The sequence below is a fragment of the Macrobrachium nipponense genome, chromosome 18 (assembly GCF_015104395.2).
Source record: "Macrobrachium nipponense isolate FS-2020 chromosome 18, ASM1510439v2, whole genome shotgun sequence".
In the NCBI taxonomy this organism is placed as follows: Eukaryota; Metazoa; Arthropoda; class Malacostraca; order Decapoda; family Palaemonidae; genus Macrobrachium; species Macrobrachium nipponense.
In genome coordinates this window covers 21,330,693-21,353,298 of record NC_087211.1, presented here as the reverse complement: position 1 = coordinate 21,353,298, position 22,606 = coordinate 21,330,693, and the positions used below count along the sequence as shown (strand labels likewise).

General features: G+C 45.4%; 1 protein-coding gene across 4 annotated transcripts in view; it reads left to right on the top strand.

Annotated features, from left to right (window-relative positions):
- Positions 1 to 963: 963 nt before the first annotated feature.
- Positions 964 to 22,606, top strand: part of LOC135196912 (CBY1-interacting BAR domain-containing protein 1-like) — a 206,939-nt gene continuing 185,296 nt past the window's right edge. For all 4 annotated transcript variants that reach the window (XM_064223735.1, XM_064223733.1, XM_064223732.1 and 1 more), the window contains exons 1-2: positions 964 to 1,035; positions 10,173 to 10,275. In XM_064223735.1, coding sequence (XP_064079805.1) covers positions 1,004 to 1,035; positions 10,173 to 10,275 — 135 coding nt within the window. In that variant the 5' untranslated portion in view covers positions 964 to 1,003. The remainder of the gene's footprint in view (positions 1,036 to 10,172; positions 10,276 to 22,606) is intronic.

Genomic DNA, 22,606 nt, shown 5'->3' with positions numbered 1-22,606 from the left:
TTAATAATTAGTTTTAATATTGTTGTTGAGTTGTGGGTTGCTTGAAAGGATGTTCGGGGATGACTCCTTTCAATCGTAGTACTAACCCCAATAAGGATCAGGTGATCGGGATTAGTGTCGTGCTCTATGATCATGCCAATAGCAAAGGTGGTTTTTGTCATGTAAGTGGATAGGACCCCATTGACAAAGATCCTAAGGTTCTGAAGCGTAAGTGGGTTAAGACCCCGGTAACAGACCATCAAGAACTCTTAGCATGAGGTCACTACCTCGCTGAGGCTCTTTGAAGCGATACGGGCCTTCCTAGGCAGTAGATGAAGTCTTTCGCTAACACAGTAGGAATCAAGGTTTTAATTTTATTACCTAAACAACATATGTTGTTTCCTGTCTATTTCAGTAGATTAGCTGTCTTACCCTCCGCCCCAAAGGTGCCAATCAGCTAAAGTATATATCTGACAGGTAAGTTGAATGCATAAAAATGTTATTGTCATGATACATAAAGTTTTATGCATACTTACCTGGCAGATATAATACGGTGTTATGGCCACCCGACCTCCCTCAGGAGACAGGTGGGAAGAGAAAATCTGTCTTAGAAAAACGGGAATGATTTTTCCTATTCCCGCCACCAGCGGCGGGGCGGTAGATCACCTGACCTACCTGTAGAGTGTGCCGCGAAATTCGAATTTCTATCGGGGACGACGGAGTCTATAGTAAGTATATATTCTGCAAGGTAAGTAATGCATAAAACTTTATTGTATCATGACAATAACATTTTTCAAAATTTATTCAGTCTCAATAGAGCTAGAATTCAAGGTTTCTGAGGATTAATTTCTTTTGCTTTTCTTATAATATACAGAATATTTTTTCTAATTATTACAGTGGGTGATTGTATTTGGAAATATATCTAATTTTATAGTTATATTTTGTTTTCATTGCCAATTATATTTTAATATATTACTTTTTTCCCAGATTTCTACATCATCTCCAAGAATCCTGTAAACTCATCATGTTTTCAACAGATAATTTAAGCAAAGTTCAGTAAGTCTAGAGAATGTGTTTGAATTGTAGATAAAATTAAAACGTCAAAGTAAATTTAAGGATTCCAAAAGATATAATTAGAATTACAAATCAGTTGTTTAGAAAGTGCTTCTTTGTTCCTACAAGAATGCAAGCCATAACCATTTATATAAGGGAGTTATGGGAAAGTACATCGTATCTGAAAAATGGAGATTCATGAAGAGAAAGGAGACATGCAAAATTGTGAGAACTGTAGGATTGAATTAATGACCCAGACCCTGAAAATATTTTAAAGAATTATGAACTGAAGGTATAGACAGGAGGTCAAGATCTGGAGACTAACTAGGTATTATGAAAGGAATTGGTACAACTGATGGAATGTAACCCTTACTGGAGTCGTACAGTACACAGAGAAGCACAAGGCTCTTCATATAGTCTTTGTTGATCTAGAAATAGCATATGATGGAGTTCTAGTCAGGAAGGGAAATGAAGTTTGAGAGAGCTGGAAGCACTGGAAATATAGTGAGAGTAATTAGTGAACAGTATAGAAATGTAATAACCACTGTGAGAAGTGTCATGGAGAATGACTTAACAGCTTCCAGGGATCAGCACTAAGCCCTTTCTTGTTCAATATTGTGCTGAACATAATGACTAAGGATGTGGGGGAGAAGCTCCCTTGACACATGTTCTGTAATGGTGACATTTTTTTACTGCATAAACTAGAGAGGAGCAAGAGAGAAAGCCAGGTCAGACAAGATATGTATTAGAGAGAAAAGGTATGAAGATAGGCTGGACAAAGACTAAATATATGACAGATTGGATGGATGATGACTATCAAGCTTGAACAACATAGATGAGTGAACATCAAGAGAGTGTTTAAGTATCTGGCCTTGAGAACAGATGCAAGGAGTCAAATGGATAACTATAAAAGTCAAGGACAGAATAATTGGAGTCCTTGTGTATCAGATGTGCTACTATGTGACAAGGAAGGGGAGGGTACTTAAGGTGGTTGTAAGACCTGCTATGTTGCTTGGAATTAAGGATTCTTTGATGGATGAGTGTGGCAATGAGAGGGGATGGAATAAGAAATTAATACATTAGAGAATTGCCAAAAGTAATTGAGCTGTCAAAGAAAGCCCAAGGGTCAAGATTGAGATGGATACCTGAAGGAGAGATGATAAGGAACATAGTATTGTGGGAGACATCTTGGAAATGAAAGTACTACTAGGGACATGACAGAGGAAGACCCAAGAGAAGATGAAGAGTGCCTTTAAGAAGACAACAGACAAAGTCATAGATGAAGGGAACACATAGGATAGGAACACCTGGAAAAGGATTAGTAGAAATAATGATACCAATTACAGATTAAGCAGAAATGTAAGAAGGTCCAGAGGACAGCCCTCTGCAAGAAGGCTTAAGAAGTCTTTCTCATATTGGACAGCAAAGCATCTCGCCTTAGGTACTTGGAGGGTATAAGGCTGTGGTTGAATGATTGGTTTCTCTATTCATTTTTCCTCCTCATCCTCCCTCTGTAAGGCAGCAGCTTGGGCCGATAGTGTGTTGGAACAGGCACAGATGCAGGTAAAACATTCTGGTATCCAGCATACATAGTTGCCTTCCAACATATCACCCCATGTAGGGGTCACACTGGTACTCCAAGATTTTCAAACACAGTACAAGTGAGAATCCAGACATTTCTTACTTGAGTTTAGGACCTAGTATCAGTCTAGCATCTCTATGTCAAATTAAATAAGAATGTACAGAAGTCATTGTGGCCAGTAATGTAACATTTCCAAGTGAAAATTCAGTTTGCTTGCTAGTTTCATACATTCAACTTCCCTGTCAGATATATACTTAGCTATAGACTCCGTCGTCCCCGACAGAAATTCAAATTTCACGGCACACACTACAGGTAGGTCAGGTGATCCCGCCGCCTGCCGCTGGGTGGCAGGAATAGGAACTATTACCGTTTTAAGCCAGATTTTTCTCTGTCGCGGTACTAGTAATATCGTTGCTAGTTCCTCCTGACTGGAATTTCGAATTTCATTACGCCGTTGATCTTTTGGACTGCTATTTGGTGACGTATTGGATCTTTGGTTTGGCATACGCTATTGTGGACTGTTTTTTGGATTTGGCTTTGGAATTTCTCATAATGTCTGACGTGTTCGATTCTTTTCGTTCAGAGTGTGTGTGAATGAGAATTGTTTTGTGAGACTGCCGAAAGCTTCGGTGGATCCTCACACCACTTGTAAAAATTGTAGAGGGAATGTATGCTCTCAATTGAATACATGTGATGAGTGCAAGAATTTGAATGAGGAGGAATGGAAGTTGCTTAATTCCTACCTAAGAAAGTTGGAGAGAGATAGGGCTAGAAAAGCCTCTTCCAAGAGTGTAAGTAGGTCGGTCTCTAACGAGCCAGTTAGCGGACTATTGCCTATTGATAACCCTATTGTTTCCTCCCATACAGCTTTACCTTCCCGATTATCGGACTCGGCAAGCTTCAACATGGAAATTGCGAGTCTGAAAGCTTCGCTTAAACATATGGAACAAAAAATTAAAGAACTGGAAGGTAAGTGCAGTGAAAGTGTTCCCAGTGCAGTGGAGGGTGCGTCTGATCGGCTCTGTCTCGCTCCCAGGCCTAGACCTCTTTCAAGCTCCCAAGACCAGTAGAGAAGAAATGTCGAAAGCCGCAGGGAGGTTTCAGAGAATCCCCACCGGTTAGGCGTCCCCTCGGCAGATCCTGTAGTTACGTCCCGGGCTGCCAAGGATAGTCGTTGGAAAGACGTCCTGAAACAGTGTTTTTTCTTCGTCTGATTCCTCATCTAAAAAAGGATGGAGTTCAGATAGATTGTCGAGACCTTCGAAGAGAACTTGGAAGTCTCCTTCATTCGACTCAAGCCCTGAAGAATTTCCGGAAGAATATCCTCCGGAAAAGAGGAAGAAGAATGTATATTCAGAAGCTTCTTTCTCCTGCATCGGAGGTTGGAAAGAGAGACGTAGCTACGAAGATGTTAGAGGATATGCAGAAACAGATATCTTCCCTAGTAGGAGTTCTTAAATCTGATCAGCCTAGAAGGAAGGATAGATTTCTTTTCCCTATCAAAAGATCCCGTCCTTTAGAACTATCTGAGAGGTCGGACGAGGCGCCTGCCAGAAGCCTGGCGCCAGCCAGACGTCAGGCTACTGTCAAGCGCAAAACGCCGTCAAGGCGACAAGATGTGTATAGGGAACTTCCTACTAGGAAGAAAGCACATGAGATGTCCGTATCGAGGAGTAAAATTGGAACTCCCGAAATCGGACGAACTCCTGAAAGGAAGCGCAAAGAGCCTGAAGCGCCTGAAGCGCCTGAAGGGAGGCGCAAAGTAACTGAAGATCCTGGAACTCTTTTGGCGAGGAGAAAAGAGTCTGGAGCGCCTGAAATGAGGCGTAAAGCTCTTCAAGTAAAAAGGAATGAGGCGCAACGCGCCTGAAAAGCCTGAAGTGGCTAAAAGGAAATATTTAATTCCTGGAGAGCCTAGAGCGCCTGATATGAAACATAGAGCGCCTGGAAAAGCAAAGAGCCTAGGGAGCCTGAGGCGACTGAAAGAAGAAGCAAAGCGCCTAAAGAGCCTGAGGCGCCTGAAACGAAGCGCAAAGCGCCAGAAGAGCCTGAAGCGTCCGAATGGAGGCGCAAGGCGCCTGCAAAGCCTGAAGCGGCTGAAACAAGACGTAAAGCGTCTAGAGCGCCTGAAAGCAGGCGCAAGGATTTGTACAACCCAGAATACAATTTGGATGAGTTATCGGAGTTTGAAGCGGACTTGGAGGCTCCTCTTTGGGATTTTTCTCAAGATCAATTTTCCCCTGACAGGGCCTCTAGGTGTCGCACAGGTGATCGTAGCCCCTGTCGGGAAGGAATGGATCATGAAAAAAGGGAACGACATTTAAGGACTTTTCCTGGTAGGGACGAAAGTTGTCGCACAGGCGGCCGTCGTCCTTGTCAGGAGGGCCTTAGGGTAAAAGAACAACATCGGCCTTCTCCTGGCAGGGACTCAAGATGTCGCACAAGCGACCGTAGCCCTTGTCAGGTTGCAGCCGGTGTTGCTGCAAGCCCTGTGCATTCCCGAGAGAGGAGTCCCCCGGTCGCACACTCTTCTCGAATAAAACTCAACCGGAATTAGAGGATGTTTCGGACTCTGAAGAAAACAAGGGGGCAGGTCTTTCTGATTATAAGATACTAGCAGCCCTCTTGTTAAAAGAATTTGGAGAGTCTCTGAGTCCTGCTGCCCCTCCTCCTCGGTCTTTATTTTCGAGTACGAAGGCTGCGAAGTCTTCCTCTTTCTTGAAGATGCAACCGACCATTTCAATGAAGAGGGCTTTGCAGTCGGTCGGGAATTGGCTTAAAACCAAGGAGGAGGCGGGGAAGACTGTGTTTACCTGTCCCCCTTCCAGGCTATCAGGGAAGAGAGGGATCTGGTATAGCACAGGGGAATCTATGGGACTTTCTCTTTCCCTCATCTGCTGAAGCGGACTTCTCGACCTTGGTGGATTCGGCAAGGAGGCATGCACTTCCAGCAGCCAAAACAAGCTGGACAATGTCTGAAATGGACCATCTCCTCAAGGGAATATTCCATGTCTTGGAAGTTTTTAACTTCCTAGATTGGTCCCTTGGGGCTTTGGCCAACAAGACTCAAGACCCTCAGTTTTTGGAACCAGAAGTCTTGCATAGTGTTTTGGCATGCATGGACAAGGCAGTGCAGGACGGATCGGCTGAAGTGGCATCCTTGTTCGGGGACAGGAGTATTAAAGAAGAGGGCTGTCTTTGGTTCTTTTCTTACCAAAGCAGTCTCTCCAGTACAGAGGGCTTCTCTTTTATACGCCCTCTGTCTAAACAGCTGTTTCCTTCTCAGTTGGTAAAGGACATTTCCCATACGCTTACTGAGAAGGCAACACAGGATTTGCTGGTACATTCTGCTAAGAAGCCTAGGCCAGCTGCTTCTGTCTCGAAGAGGGAGCCAACACCTGCCCAACAGCCCTTTCGAGGTAGAGCTTTTAGCCGAGCCCCAAGGAAGAGAGGAGGAGAGAGGAAGATCTTCCATTAGAGTTCAAAGAAGAACGCAAAATGAGATTCCAGTCCTCCAATCACCAGTAGGGGCCAGACTTCTGGGATTCTCGGAAGCATGGGCTTCAATGAAAGCAGATTCTTGGTCCCTGCAAGTGCTGAGGAAAGGATACCTCATCCCCTTCAAGAACAGGACCGCCAGTTTGACGACGACTTCCGTAGGGAGCTGTACAGCGAGATACAAGGACCCTGATATAAAGAGAAGAGATCCTTCTTGGACTGGTGCAGCAAATGTTGGAGAAGGAGGCCATCGAGGTAGTACAGGATCCGCACTCCCGAGGTTTTTACAATCGCCTATTTTTTTGGTGCCGAAAGCCTCGGGGGGGTGGAGGCCTGTCCGCGGACGTGAGTGCATTGAATCGCTTCGTGGAGAAGACAAAGTTCTCCATGGAGACATCCAACTCGGTTCTCTCTGCTCTCCGTCCAGGAGATTGGATGGTCTCCCTCGACCTGCAAGATGCATACTTTCACGTCCCCCTGCATCATTCGTCGAAGAAATATCTTCGATTCATGGTGCAGGGAAGGGTTTATCAGTTCAGAGCTTTGTGTTTCGGCCTCTCGACGGCTCCTCAGGTGTTTACAGCGTTGATGAGAAACGTAGCAAGATGGCTACATCTGAAGGGGGTGAGGATATCTCTTTACCTAGACGATTGGCTTATAAGAGCGCAGACAAGACAAAAGTGCTTGGAGGACTTGGAGATAGCTCTTCAATTGACCAGATCTCTCGGATTGCTCGTAAACTCGAGAAGTCTCACACAATCCCAGTCAGACTATCGTCTATCTGGGGATTCGGATGGATTCTCGGGCGGGTTTTCGAGCGTATCCATCCCAGGAAAGAATCTCGAAAGGGTTGGAGAAAATCTCGGTCTTTCCTAGAGAAAGAACGAAGCTCAGCGAGGGAATGGCTCAGTCTTCTGGGCACTCTTTTCCTCGCTGGAGCAGTTCATCTCTCTAGGGAGACTGAATTTGAGACCCTTGCAGTTCCATCTCAGAAGGAGTTGGAACAGAAGAAAAGGAGATCTTTTGGATACCTTTCCTATAGGAGAGAGTATCAAAAACCACTTACGATGGTGGTTAGGACCACTGAGAAGAAACGAAGGAGTGTCCTTGGCCCTTCAGAACCCTCACCTAGTGTTATTCTCAGACGCTTCGGACACGGGGTGGGGAGCAACACTAGGGACGAAGGAAGTGTCAGGCAGTTGGACAGAAGAACAGAAGGCCTGGCACATAAATGCAAAGGAACTCTTAGCAGTGCATTTAGCACTGCAGTTTTTCGAGAACGAAGTCAGAGGCGTGGTGGGTCCAAGTCAACTCGGACAACACCACGGCTCTGGCTTATATAAGAAAACAAGGGGGACACACTCTTTCTCCCTTTACCAACTAGCAAGGGATCTGTTGATATGGACAGAAGAAAGAGGGATTCGACTCCTGACGAGGTTCGTTCAAGGAGGGAAGAATATAAGAGCAGACAGACTGAGCAGGAAAAACCAGGTCCTTCCAACAGAGTGGACCCTTCATTCACAAGTCTGCCAGCAACTATGGTCTCTTTTGGGGGAAGCCGCAAGTGGACCTGTTTGCAACATTCCTATCCAGGAGGATGGAGAACTTTTGCTCGCATGGGGGACGATCCCAGAGCCCTATCCATAGATGCCATGCTCATGGATTGGGAGGGCATAGACGCGTATGTGTTTCCCCCATTCAAGATGCTGGGGGAAGTAATGAGAAAGTTCGTGTCCTCATGAGGAGGGAATGAAGGATGACAGTTGATCGCTCCCCCTTATTGGCCTGCAAGAGAATGGTTCACAGAGGTACAGGAATGGATAGTGGACTTCCCCAGATCTCTCCGAAAGGACAGATCTGCTCAGACAACCCCACTTCGAGAGGTATCACAAAAATATCACGCTCTCGCTCTGACTGCCTTTCGACTATCGAAAGATTGGTCAGAGCGAGAGGCTTTTCTCTCGCGAAGCGGCAAAAGCAATTGCTTGGAGCAAGAAGGTCCTCAACCATGCGGATATACCAATCGAAGTGGGAAGTTTTCCGTAGATGGTGTAAGGCGAAGAAGCTGTCCTCCTCCGATACCTCTGTGACCGAAATTGCTGATTTTCTTTTTGTTTTAACGAGAAGAATCTCATCTGGCAGTGTCAACCATTAAAGGTTACAAAGAGCATGTTATCAGCTGTGTTCAGGAATAGGGGCCTGAACATAGAGAATAACAAAGATCTGCATGATTTGATTAGATCATTTGAAACTAAAAAATTAAGAACTTCTCTCGCCCCCTAGTTGGAATCTGGATGTGGTTCTCAAATCCTTATGTCGGAGAGATTTGAACCTCCCGATAAAGCTACTTTCCGGGACTTGACTAGAAAATGCATTTTCTTAATAGCTCTCGCCACTGCGAAAAGAGTGAGTGAGCTGCAAGCGCTTGACTCTAGAGTGGGTTTTAAGAAGGATTCGGCTGTATTGTCCTTTAAACTTTATTTCCTAGCAAAAAATGAAAACCCCTCGAGACCTTGGCCTAGGACTTTTGAAGTAAAAGGCCTTTCTCAATTAGTTGGGAATGAAATGGAAAGAACTTTATGTCCTGTGAGAACTTTGAAATTTTACCTGCAGAAGAAGAAGCAGTTGCAGGGTTGCAATCAGAGTTTATGGTGTGCAGTTAAAGACCCTAGAAGAGCTATGTCAAAGAATGCCTTAGCATTTTTTGTTAGGAACATCATAACGGAAGCCCACATGAGCTGTGATAGTGAGGCATATAAGACCTTAAGGGTGGGAAAAGCACACGAAGTACGTGCAGTCGCTACATCATTGTCGTTCAACAAGAACATGTCAATGAAGAACATCTTAGCGGCCACGTATTGGAGATGTAACTCAGTGTTTCGCCTCACATTACTTGAAAGATGTGAGAGTGACATATGAGAAATGCTTCTCTCTAGGACCTTATGTATCAGCAGATACAGTGCTGGGGAAAGGAGAGAAGACTGATCCTTAATTTTTGTCCTTATATTTTATATATTGTGATTTTAAAATTATTGGTGTTGAGTTTTTAGGTTGTTTGAAAGGTGTTTGGGGATAACGCCTTTCAATCATATTTACTAATCCACGGTTAGGATCGGGTGATCGGGATCAGTATTTTACTCCTTTATATGCCAAGAGGCATAGGTATATTTGTCATGTAAGTGAATAAGACTCCAGTGACAATTGCCATTAGGTTCTGTTGAGGTAAGTGATAAGACCCCATTGACAGTCCTTTTCAAGAGTTCTCAGCCATAGGGCCACCCTCGCTGAAGCTTTTGAGGCGAAGCAGACTTCTCAGCACAAGCTAAGAAATCTTCCGCCTAAACAGGTTAGGAACTAGGGTATTATTAATTTAACTTTGTATTACCTACAACATATGTTGTTTACCTATTAGGTCAGTAATTAGCTGTCTCTTGCCCTCCGCCAAAGGTGCCAATCAGCTAAGTATATATCTGACAGGGAAGTTGAATGTATGAAAATGATATTGTTATTGTACAATAAAGTTTCATACATACTTACCTGGCAGATATATACGATCGTATGGCCCACCCAACCTCCCCTCAGGAGACAGGTGGAAGAGAAAAATCTGGCTTAAAACGGTAATAGTTCCTATTCCTGCCACCCAGCGGCAGGCGGCGGGATCACCTGACCTACCTGTAGTGTGTGCCGCGAAATTTGAATTTCTGTCGGGGACGACGGAGTCTATAGCTAAGTATATATCTGCCAGGTAAGTATGTATGAAACTTTATTGTACAATAACAATATCATTTTAGAGACTACCTCCTACCTAAGAAAAAAGTATTCCTAAATAAAAGGTTGTGGTTTGTATATTATAGGAAAAGTACTGATTACTCTAAAAATGTGTAACTTTAAATTTTTCTATATATTTTCAAAAACTTTGATGACTTAAGTAATTTAGAGATCAGTTAAAAATTTAACTTCATTACATGGATAATTTCAGATTTCTTATAGAAGATTATTAGCAGTGCTCTGGCATCAGAGGAATATATTTTTTCCTTCATGCATTTTACATTTATTACAGTTCTGAGCAATATAAATTCATTCAAGAACGAATATCTGGGGTTGAAAAGCATTTCGGTAACATATGTACGACACTTGGATCGTATGCAAGAAAGACAGCCAAGTAAGTACCTGATTAAGTCATTTGGTTTGAATTTAAAATAAGAGAGGAAGTAAGTCATTCCAAAATATGGAAACATTTATATGTTTTATAAATAGAAACTGTTAGTTTTTTTTTTTACTTGGAATATGTGATGCCAAATAATTTCAGAGTACTTACTCCAGCTTTTTGTTAACTTAAACATAAAAAGTTCACATAGTTCAGTACTGTGGTTCAGTTTCACCTTAATGTAGCAAGCACCCTTCCCACCTAAATAGCAACTGAGGGTATTAGAAATAAATTAGTTTGTTTTTGAAACAAATAAAATTTGTAAAAAACAAACTCGGTAGTTTACGTATAGTACAGTAAACCCCCCATATTCGTGCTCTCAGGATTTGTGGACTCTCATTCACAGATTTTCATTTGGAACCTATTATAATAATAATATTAAATCATACGGCACTTACTGGTGATGAAAGTTGATTATAGAGGATGATGATGATATAGCTGTGCTGCCTGATGAATGATGTTGAAGATAGACTGCACAGCAAAGTAGAGTAGATATATATCCTTTGAGGTGCCTCTTCACCTTTGGAAGGCGCTTCATCAGGGATTTTGGGAGCCACCACCCTCTTGAGGTAATTGTACATCTGCCCAAACAAGGTATGATAGGGTTTCACTAGTTCATTAATAGTATTGATGGAAATTGTGGCCCTTTCTTTATTTTTATCCTATGCCTTGACCATTATCTGTAACTCCTTAACATCCCTAATCAAATTGTAGAGACCACAAAATTTTTCAAAGGCCTGGTCCAGTGGTGGGATAACATTAGTAAAGAGGGAGGCAAGTTCTTGTCCAAGAATGGCCTCCCCAAGTATTTTGCCCTGCTCATACTTGTTCTCAATGCAGGGGACTGCACTTTCAGTCACACGGTAATGGGCGGCTACTTCTCCATGACTTTTGTTCTCTTTTAACATGACAATCATGTCTATTTTCTCCTCATTTGTCAGTAACTGTAAAGACCCCTGATGCTTAGGCTCTGCCAGAACCCTTAGGAGAAGCAGAACCTTTAAAGGACATTTTAAAGAATAATTCTTAGTCCAAAGTAGTATATACTGTACCGCACGTGCAAAAAATGCACAAACGAGAGAACATTGAACTGTATGTATTGGGTCAATTGGGTACAGTATGCGCATTGACATTTTGCGCAGACTACATTTTATGAAATGTTTTGTTTTGTACATGAACTTCCCTGCCAGATATATACGTACTTAGCTTACGTCTCTGACGTCACGACAGAAAATTCAAAACTCGCGGCACACGCTACAGGTAGGTCAGGTGATCTACCTTACCCGCCGCTGGGTGGCGGGTGTAAGAACCAGTCCCCCTTTCTTGTCAGATTTTTTTCTGTCGCCGGCTGGACAACACCTGTTGTTCAGTCCTTGCGATAGTTAGATTCTTTCTCGTTGCCGACGAATTGGATTTTGGTGAAGTACCCTTTGTCTGTTGGCTTGGCATACGCTTTTTGGATTGTTTATTTGGATTTTCTTTTGGATTTTTCTTTGGATTAATAATCATGGATGATTCTGAGGTTAAGAAACCTGCTTTATTTAGAGTTTGTTCAGTGAGTGACTGTAAAGTGAGGCTTCCAAAGGCTGCTTTGGATCCTCACTCCGTATGTATGGTATGTGGAGGGAATGAATGCTCTTTCGTTAACCCTTGTAAAGAGTGCGAGAGTTTGGATGAAGATGGATGGAAGGCTCTATCTTCTTATTTAAGGAAGTTGGAGAAGGATAGGGCGCGCAAGGCTTCTTCAAGGAGCTCAAGTAGATCGAGAGTGAGTGAAATGGACGTTGAGAACCTTGTAGCAGAAGTAGTTCCTTCTCTTGTTTCAGCCCCTGCGCCCAGCTTTGAACCCGAAGATTCGTTTCGAAGTGCTTTCCGGGAGTGGAGAGCCTCGATCAGGAGTAAGGAGAGCTTCGCTCGCTCTCTACAAGGTAAGAGTGACAGTGCAAGTGATCAGTGCAGTGCCCCTAGTGCAGTGGAGAGTGCATCTGACCGGCTCACTAACGCTTCCAGGCCTAGACCTCTTCCAGACTCCCAGACCCAGTGGAGGAGGAAAGTCGAAAGCTGCAGGAAGGTTAGGGAGAACCCCCACCGGTCAGGCGTCCCCTTGGCAGATCCTGTTGCTCGTTCCCAGGCTGCCGTGGATCGAGCCAAGAAGGAGGTATTGCGCCAGTGTTTCTCGTCATCTTCGTCGCCTTCTCCCAAGCGTAGATGGAGCGCCTCGGAGTCGTCTCGCCCTCTCAAGAGGCCCTGGAAAGTACCTTGCGCCCTTCCTTCCAGCCCCGAATCCTTCGCGGAAGAGCCTGAAGTGGAACGCAAGAGAGCCAAGAGTTCTGCAGTTTACGCTTCTCCTGTTCAGTCTCGGACTACGTCTCCAGTAGAGGAATTCAAGAGATCTCCTACGCGCATCTTAGTGGGTCTGCAGGCGCAGATTGCGGCTTTAGCAGATTCTATTGCCGGGTCTTCTCATCGTCGGAAGGACGCCTCGCTTCCGGTGAAGAAGTCAAGGAACGTCTCTTCTGCTCGCTCTCCTCCTGCTAGAGAAGTTCTTGAGCCTCGTAGTAGGACGTCAGAAGAAGTTCGGGATCGCTCTCCGAGTAGGCTCTCCTCAGGATTTCCGCTCTTCTTCGGTTAAGCGTCAAGAGCTTGACAGGCACCAAGAGCCTCGTACTTGTCAGGAGCGAAGGAGGAGTTCTTCGCCTGGTAGCCGCTCTCCTTTTGACGGGCGCTCGGAGCCTAGTAGGCGCTGTTCTCCAGTGGCTCTTCCCTCGCCAGGATTCTGTTCGCCCTTGGTCGAACGTACAGAAGTTTGTAGGCGTCAAGAGCCTAGTAGGCGCCATGGGAGGCATTCCTCTCCTTTTGATCACTCCCGATTGGATAGGCGCACAGAGCCTTGTAAGCGTCGTGTTTCAGACAGGGACTCTTCCTTGGAAGTTTTTTCTCCCCGTGGCAGGCGCCAAGAGCCTGGTAGGGGTTTTGAGTCTGTCAGGCGCCAAGAGCCTGGCAGGCGTATTGAGGCTGGTAGGCGCCAAGAGCCTAGCAGCCGCAGAGAGCCTGATAGGCGCTCTCCCTTGTCAATGCGCTCATCTGTGGACATGGACTTTGCTTCCGACAGGCGAGCTTCCACTAGTAGGCACTCTCCCTCTAGGCGCTTTCCTAGTAGGCGCTCTCCTAGTAGGCGCTCTCCTAGTAGGCGCTCTCCAAGTAGGCGCTCTTTTAGTAGGCGCTCTCCCTGTAAGCGTTCTCCATGTAGGCGCTCTCCATGTAGGCGCTCTCCCAGTGGACATTCTCCCAGTAGGCGCTCTCCGAGGAAAAGCTCTCCTCCTTGCAGTAGATCTTCTAAGCGTCATTCGTCGGAAGAGTATCTTGGGGATTCGAAGGAAGATTTACCCAAGGATGCTCAGTGTCGTCGTACAAGAGACTGACCGACCTCCTCTTGCAAGATTTTGGGGAGTCTTTTTCGGCCGTTGCTCCTCCGTCACCTCCATCCTTATTTTCGACAACTAATACATCGAAGAAGTCTTCAAACGTTAAGATGAAACCGACAGTGTCGATGAAGAAGGCTCTCAAGAACTTCGACGATTGGTTGGTCTCGAAGGAGGAGAAAGGGAAGACCGTCTTTTCTTTTCCCCCTCCAAACTTACGGGAAAGATGGGGTTCTGGTATGAATCAGGAGAGCCCTTGGGTCTGACTCTTCCCTCTTCGGCGGACTCGGACTTCTCTTCCTTGGTTGATTCTGCACGTCGCTCGGCGCTTAACTCTGCGAAGACGACGTGGGGTATGAGCGAGTTAGATCACCTTCTGAAGGGAATGTTCCGGGTCTTAGAAGTTTTTAACTTTCTTGACTGGACCCTTGGAGTCATGGCTAAGAGGACCCAAGATCAAGACTCTCTTTCACCTGAAGATCTTCACGCGGTGCTGTCTTGTATGGACAAGGCAGTGAGAGATGGATCTGGGGAGATAGCTTCCCTTTTTGGGGCAGGAGTAGTAAAGAAAAGGGCAGTTTTCTGCTCCTTTCTTACCAAGGCTGTTTCCCATGCACAGAGAGCTTCCTTGTTATACTCTCAACTTTCTCCGCAGCTCTTCCCGAAGAAGATAATCAACGACATTTCCAGCTCTTTGTCAGCAAAAGCGACGCAGGATATGCTGGCTCGTTCAGCTAGGATCCCGAAACCTTCGTTCCAGCAGAAAACGAAGAAGGACAGTCAGAGTAGGCAAGAGCCCTTTCGAGGAGGCCCTTCGTCCCGCACGTCTTCCTCCAGAGGTTCGAGACCACCTAGAAGAGGAAGGACCTTCTCTCGGTCTATTAGGGCCAAGAAATAGCTCTCGTGTCCTCCAGACGACTGTGGGGTGCCAGACTTCTGATTTTTTGCAGACGTTCTGGGCCACAGAAGGGGGCGGACAACTAGTCCCTCGCTATCATCAAAGAGGGGATACCTCCTTCCCTTTATCTCGAGGCCACCTTTGACCACCACACCAAGGGAGCTGGTGGCCAAATACAAAGACCCACCCACTCATGAATCAAGCCCTCGCTCTAGCAGTAGAGCTGATGTTGGAGAAAAAGGCAATAGAGATGGTAGAGGACCCTCTTTCTGCGGGTTTCTACAACCGTCTGTTCCTTGTTCCCAAGAACTCAGGAGGATGGAGGCCGGTTCTGGACGTAAGCGCCCTGAACGTCTTTGTGGCAGAAGAGGAAGTTCGCTATGGAGACGACTTATCAGCTTAGAAGCTCTTCGTCCCGGGGACTGGCTGGGTCACTGGACCTTTCAGGACGCTTACTTCCACGGCCGGTCCAACCTTCGTTCACGCAAAAGTTTCTAAGATTCATGTGGCGAGGGAACGTGTTTCAGTAGGGCCCTATGCTTCGCCTTTCCACAGCACCCCAAGTCCTTCACAGGGCTGATGAAGGAACGTTTTCAGTGGCTTCATCTCGAGGGAGTGAGGATTTCCCTCTACTTGGACGATTGGCTAATCAGGGCCAAGTCGAAGGAAAAATGTTCTGGAGGACCTTACGCTTAACGTTGAACTTAGCAGCGTCTATGGGTTTGCTAGTGAATTTCGAGAAGTCACAGGCTAATCCCCAGTCAAGTCGTATCTTCTGGGATTCGGATGGCTTCGAGGCTTTTCGGGCGATCCTCCCAGAGCAGGATAACCGATGTTCGGAGAAGGTCGCAACCCTTTCAGAGAAAGCTGTATGCACAGAGGGAGGGATGAGTCTGTTGGAGACACTCTCCTAGCTGGAGGGCAAATTTCGTTTCTCTAGGGAGGTTGCACCTCAGACCCATACAGTTTCTTCCCTGACGAGGAAATGGAACGAAGATCTCAGGGTCTAGACTTTGCGTTCAAGATTTCGCAAGTGATTAAAGGAGGGATCTCCGTGGTGGGCTAGACCCTCGCCTGTTCAAGGAAGGCTTTACTGCACGATTCAGAACCCCAGCCTAGTGTTATATGCAGACGGTCGGACATAGTTGGGGAAGTACTCTCGGGTCGAGAGAAGTGATCAGGCACCTGGATAGGGGAATCAGGTGTCCTGGCACATCAACAGGAAAAGAGGCTGACGGCATTTGGTTCGCTCTCAAAGCCTTCGAACCCCTCATAAAGGGAAAAGGTCAGTCAGATTGCAACTCGGACAACACCACACCCGGGCTTACATTCGGAACAGGGGGGGACTCGCTCTTTCTCCCTGTACTAAGACAGCGAGATCGCTCCTCCGGTGGTCGGAGGAAAGGAAGATAAGTCCTCACAGGTTCGTACAGGGAGAAAGAAATTCAGAGCGGGATCTGCTAAGCAGAAGGAAATCAAGTCCTTCCCTCAGAGTGGGACTCTGCACTCGGACGTATGCAAGGAGTGTGGAAGACGTGGGGCAGGCCCCATCTTGACCTCTTTGCGACCTCCAGGATGCGAGGATCGATCTATACTGCTCAATATTGCGGACCCAAGAGCAGTGTCAATAGATGCAGTCCTGATGGACGGGAAAAACCTGGATCTTTACGCGTTCAGCCTTTCAAGATTCTAGGGGAAAAACGCTGAATGGAAGTTCGCAGCTTCAGAAGAGCGAGGATGACCTTGATAGGCTCCGTTCTGGCCCGCCCACGACCTGGTTCACAAGAGGTGACTGAATGGTTGGAGGATGTTCCAAGATCTACCACTAAGAGTCGATCTGCTCAAACAGCCCCACTTCGACAGGTTGTCACAAGAACCCTCCCCGCTCTCAGTCTGACTGGATTCGGATATCAAGAGTCTCGTCAGTGCTAAGGATTTTCAGCAAAGTCTGAGGGCTATTGCCAATGCACGTAGGACCTTCACCACCAGAGTCTACCAGTCGAAGTGGGATGTTTTTCGACGTTGTGCAGGACTCATAAAGTTTCCTCCTCAGTTACCTCTGTGATCAGATAAGCAGATTTCCTTCTCTCTGAGAGAAAAATGCGGGTTTAGTAGTCTCTTACCCTCAAGGGCTAAAGGAGCATGCTTTTCTTCAGTTTTTCGTCATAGAGGATTAAACAATCCGAAGATAAGGGGACCTCCATGATTTAATCAAATCGTTTGGAGACAGTTAAAAAGAACCTCTGCTAGCACCTCAGCGGAATCTATATGTTGACTGCTCTTCCGAGGTCCTCACGATTCGAACCTCCCCATACAGCTTCGTTCAGAGACCTCTCGATGAAGACTCTTTTTCTCTGTGAGTTAGCTTCAGCAAGAGAGTCAGCGGAAGCTGCAGGCTCAGAAGTGGGTAGGTTTCCCAAGGAGGCTCCGCGGTTTTCGCTTTTCTTCCGGGCTTTCCTGGCCAAGAATGGAAAAACCCATCCTTCACTGGGCCCAGGAGCTTCGAAATTAAAGCTTATCCTCGCTTAGTTGGGACAGAAGAGGAGAGACCTCTTATGCCCGGTGAGAAGCCTTAAATTTTATCTTCAAAGGAAGAGAAGACTTGGGGCTAATGCAAGCAATATCTGGGCTCGTAAGGGACACACAGTAGGCCCTTATCTAAAAATGCCCTCTCATTCTTATCAAGGAAGTGATTAGAGAAGCCCACACATCGGCACAATCAGAACAGTTAGTCCTCTGAAAGTCAAGGCGCACGAAGTAAGGGCCATCGCGGACGTCTTGCTTTCAAGAAGAATATGTCATTGCAAAACTCAGAAGGCCACTTTTTGGAGGTGTGAATCAGTCTTGTCCAATCACTATAAAGGACGTAACGATACGTATGAAAGTGCTTGTGGCTAGGCCCCTTACGTATCGGCGGATTCAGGCGGGGAAGGAGCTAAAACACATCCTTTTTAATCTTTTATCCTATTAGTTTTTTGGTATGAGTATTTTTGGTTGTACGAGGAGGTGCAGAGGCCCAGCTCCTTCTTTCGGTACTAATATTTTGTAATTGGTTAGGTGATCGGTTGTGCTTGAGGCTCCTTGGCATTTGGTAGTGATAGGCTCTTGTAATGTAAGTGGGTTGATCACCATGACCAGACACCCTGTTTGGATTTCTGCCCAAAGTAAGTGGACTCAGTTTCCCATTGGTAGATCCAAAGAGTTCTTCAGCGATAGGTTCATGCCCTCGCTGAAACTCTTTAGGAACGCAGATAATAGACAGTAACTATGAAGTCTCTGCCTAGATCAGGTAAGAACCAAGGGTATATATTTTATTCTTTAACATGTGTTGTCCCAATTTCTAGGTGAGTATGTGTCTCTTTCCTCACAAGGGTGTCAAGCAGCTAAGTATATATCTGGCAGGGAAGTCATGTTTCCCCCCCCAAACATGATATTGTTAGTATACAATAAAGTTTTGTAATACTTACTGGCAGATATATACGATTGATGCCCGCCCAGCCTCCTCTCAGGAGACAGGTGGAAGAAAACAATCTGAAAGAAAGGGGGACTGGTTCTCGCTTACACCCGCCACCCAGCGGCGGTAAGGTAGATCACCTGACCTACCTGTAGCTGTTTGCCGCGGAGTTTTGAATTTTCTGGCGTGACGTCAGAGATGTAAGTAAGTATATAATCTGCCAGTAAGTATGTACAAAACCTGTATTGTATACTAACAAAAAAAAATTTTTTTTAAAATTTCCAAATTTTTAAGATGATATCTAAATATGATAACAGAAGTACATACAGTAAAGTGTTTGTGAATAAAACTTTAAGTACGCAGAGCATATCTAAAATACGCAAGACAACGGGAATAGCAGAGTTCGACTAGTATTCATTATTGCAGCGCAGGCTGCAATACAAGACTTACTTCAGCGAAGTATGATTTGCACACTAAATGTACATCTTGCAGGGTACAGGTATGTTCAGCTAGTTTTACTTATAATGAGTGTAAGGATTAGGGAAGTAAGGATTGGAAAATCTTAAGCTCTCATTTGAATAAAGTAGAGAAAGACAGAAAAGTAAAGCAAATGCTAGGGAAAGAGTTTAGCTTGTCAGGAATCAGTTAAGTCTTTCCTGTTGAATTACCTATTGTTTCTCTCTCTGCTTTGTCCTTCATTAATGATCTTCCCTCTCTTCCACCTAACCCTGGACCCAGTTCCCACATTCCCGAACCCAATGCCATTGCCATTTTTGAGAAAAAAATTTACATGTTAGTGAATACAGTAGCTCAAATTAGGGCTTCTGTTAAAACTTTTATAGAAAATAAAAGCATTTTGAGTGATTGTGAAGTAACAGTGGAGGAGCTGGCTACTTGGCCTGGTGATTCTCCTAGGCAAAGGTCCCTAGCATACTCCCCCACACCAGGGAGAAGCTATATCAGAAGCCCAAGGGAGGTCATTGGGGTCTACCCCGTGGGTAGTTGACCCTTGAGTCTCTCCTGCTGCAAACGCCCAGGTGTTGACAGATAATCAGTGGAAAGGTGTGTTTCATGCAACGCATCGTGTTTCAGCTAGTTCTGATGATTCAAATCCAGAACAGAGGCACCAATGGTGCAATAGTGGTAAGTCAAGACCATTGAAAATGTCAGCAGTAGTGCCTCACACCCCTCAGTTGCCTCGTTAAAGAGTGAGAGAAGCTGTTCCCTCGTGTGGTTTCGTATAGTTTTTGGGATAGCCCAGAGTGTTTTCCAATGAGTGTTCAGACAAACATCAAGTGATAGTGAGACGCAAACTTGCAACAGCAACCGTAGATTCAGGCAATGAAGTTTCTTCAGATCGACCTCTAGTCTCTTAGTGCCAGCTGGTGCAACAGCAAGGTGCTCTGATTGAGCACTCACTTGTACCCAAGCAATCTTATGCTCCTGAGCACCCACTTGTGCCCGAACAACAACTTGCCTCCAAGCACCAACTTGCGTCCGAGCAACCTCTCACTCCTGGACGGTCTTTGGCGCCAGAGCTTTTCTATCATGAACCTGGATTAGAGCCTTCTCGTACAGTAAGACGGTGTCAGTCCTCGCTTTTGGATGATCGCTCTGAGTCAGTTAGAGGCTCCTCTTTACACAGAACTCTTGTTGAGAATTAATCAGTGAATTCTGGGTGTGCAGCTCCAACTTCTTTACAACAACCTTCAGGGTTGTTGGATCCTTCTCGCTCCAAATAAACAGCACCTGGATGACATTTTGAGTTGTTTAAAGAAGCCATCCACGACTACGAGGAACTTGACAACGTCTCTGGTATCTTTGGTTGAGGAAGAAGAGGAAGAGGAAGTGGAAGAAGACACTCCTCCTACAGCTCATGCAGCTTTATTATGCTACTTACTACAGAGCTACCCAACTTACTTCTCTCCTGCAACACCTTCGTCTCCAGCATCGATTCGCCAATTGAGCAGTCATCCTGCAGTCTGCTCATGTAGCTCAGATGGTGCTTTCCATTTCAGCTAGGAAGGCTCTCAAAGAAGTGGAAAAATGGATGTCAGAAGAAGAGAGAATTAAGTAAATTTAACTTAAGTTATCCACCATCTCATCTTTTAAAGAGAAGATAATTCATACTATGTGATAGGAGAGTAGATGTGGCTACCTCCTCTCAAGGGGACTTTCCGGTCTCATTGACTCAGCCCGGAGGTCAGCCTTTTCTGTGGCCAAGACAATCTTCTCGTCAGCTGAGCTGGACCATTTTCTTAATCTTTTTAAATTCTTGGAAATTGTGAGTTTCCTTGACTGGACTATAGGCTCTCTGGCATGCAAAATCCAGAAATATCCTAAACTATAGGCTCTTTGGCGTGCAAAATCCAGAAATATCCTAGCTTACCAGCTGAATTTTTGACAGATCTCCTTAACATACTTGTGTGTGTGGATAAAGGAGTTGGAGATGGCTCTAGGGAGCTGGCCGGCCTGTACACCATGGAAGTATTAAAGAAGAGGGAGTTGTGGTGTTCTTACACCACAAAAGGGGTGACATCACTTCAGAAATCGGCCCTTCTGTTTTTTCCTCTCTCAAGAGAAGGTCTGTTTCCACAGGTGTAGTGATGGGATTTCCTGTGAATTACAGAAGTCTACACAGGATTTACTTACGAAGTCATCCAGACGACTTAAGGAAACGCATGTTTCAGCCTTCAAGTCTTTGTCTCCTTTGCAGCCCTATCCCTTTCGAGGAAGGGGTTAAAGACTTGCCAGAACTTGAGCCAATGCACAGTTCTTGTCGAGGTCTATTAAGAAGTCTATGACAAAACCCCCCTCCAAAAGGTGAGCACGATGTTCTCCATATAAAAATTGGTGCCAGGTTCCTTCAGTATTGGGAAGTGGGACCAGAGAGGAGTGGAGTGATGGGTGGTAGAAGCATTAAGACACGGCTACGACATTCTGTTTCTCGAAATTCTTTCCTTAGCCAAGAGGCTAATCATCTTGATCGCCTACTCCAAGAATTCACAGCGATTTTCGGCTGTCGAGGAAGAAGTCAACTTGCTTTTCGAGAAAGAAGCGATAGAAGTAGTCCCAGATCAAGATTCAGAAGGGTTCTACAGTTGCCTCTTTGTAGTGCTGAAGTCATCAGGAGGATGGAGACCAGTGCTGGATGTAAGCGCCCTGAAATTCAAAATGGAAACAACACGTTCGATTTTTTGCATCTAGCTGTCAAGAGGATTGGATGTTATCAATAGAGCTTCAAGATGCCTACTTCCACCTACCAATCGATCCAAATTCCCAAAAGTTCATAAGATAAGTGTTTCGGGATCAAGTGTTTCAGTTTTGGGCACTATGCTTCAGGCTGTCAACCACCCTACAAGTTTTCACACGCATCCTCACTCCCTTAGCAGGTTGGCTCCATCTAATGGGGTCAACATAGCATTCTACTTGGACGACTGGTTTCTTTGAGCAAAATCAAAGGAACAATGTAAGTATGAAGGACCTTTGGAAAACTCTTCTACTGGCACAGGAACTAGGATTAGTAATAAATCACCAAAAATTACAGATGACTCCTTGTCAGGAGATAGTTTACTTGGGAACGGCTCACAACTCTATTAGTTTTCGGGCTTTTCCCTCCCCAAAAAGAGTGGAGTCATGTCTGCAGAAAACAGATGAATACCTGAATCTTCAGTATTACATGGCCAACGGCTGGATGAGTCTCCTGAGAATGTTGGCCTCAATAGAGCAGTTTGTCTCCCTAGGGAGACTTCATCTAAGAGTTCTTCAGTTCTACCTAAGAGACAAATGGGACAGGAAAAGACATCCTGACTCATTCAAATTTCTGATCACCCCAGAAATCAAGAAACACTTGCGTTAGTGGAAATCAAGAGGCAGGTTACTGGAAGGGAAGTCTTTTTCTTCAGAACTCAGACCTAAACTTCTATTCGTACTTCTGCTCTCTTTGGAAATGAAGATGGAGATTATCAAGAAGTATGAAGCTGGTATGCGATTAAGTGTGATCGCCAAGGAATACGACCGAAATCTGTCGACAAAGGGCACCATCCTTAAGAGAAGGATGCCATCAAAGATGCTAACCTTCTGAGGGCGTCACTATATTTTGTCCAGCAAGGGGACCCACGTGCACGACGAGTGGAAAGGCTTTTTCTTGTCGGGATTAAAGACAAAGAAATTGCTGGCGATATATGATAACGGAGACGGCAATCTCCCACAAGGCCAGACGCTATTTTTGGCGATTTGATTGCCCAGGCCCAAAGACGGACGGAGGAGAAAGGGACATCAACGCCAAACCCCAGAACTTCAAGGCTTCGCATGGGTGGTTCGAGGAAATTCGTAAACGAACTGGAATCCCTTCGGTCGGTGCGGGCATGGGGAGGCTGCCCAGCTAGGACACGAAAGCGGCTGAAGCCGTTTAAAACGACGTTTGACAGATGATGAACAAGGAAGGCCTACAGGTTCTCAGCAAAGTCTTTCAAACTGTGATGAGACTGGCCTCTTTTGGAAAAAAAAAAAT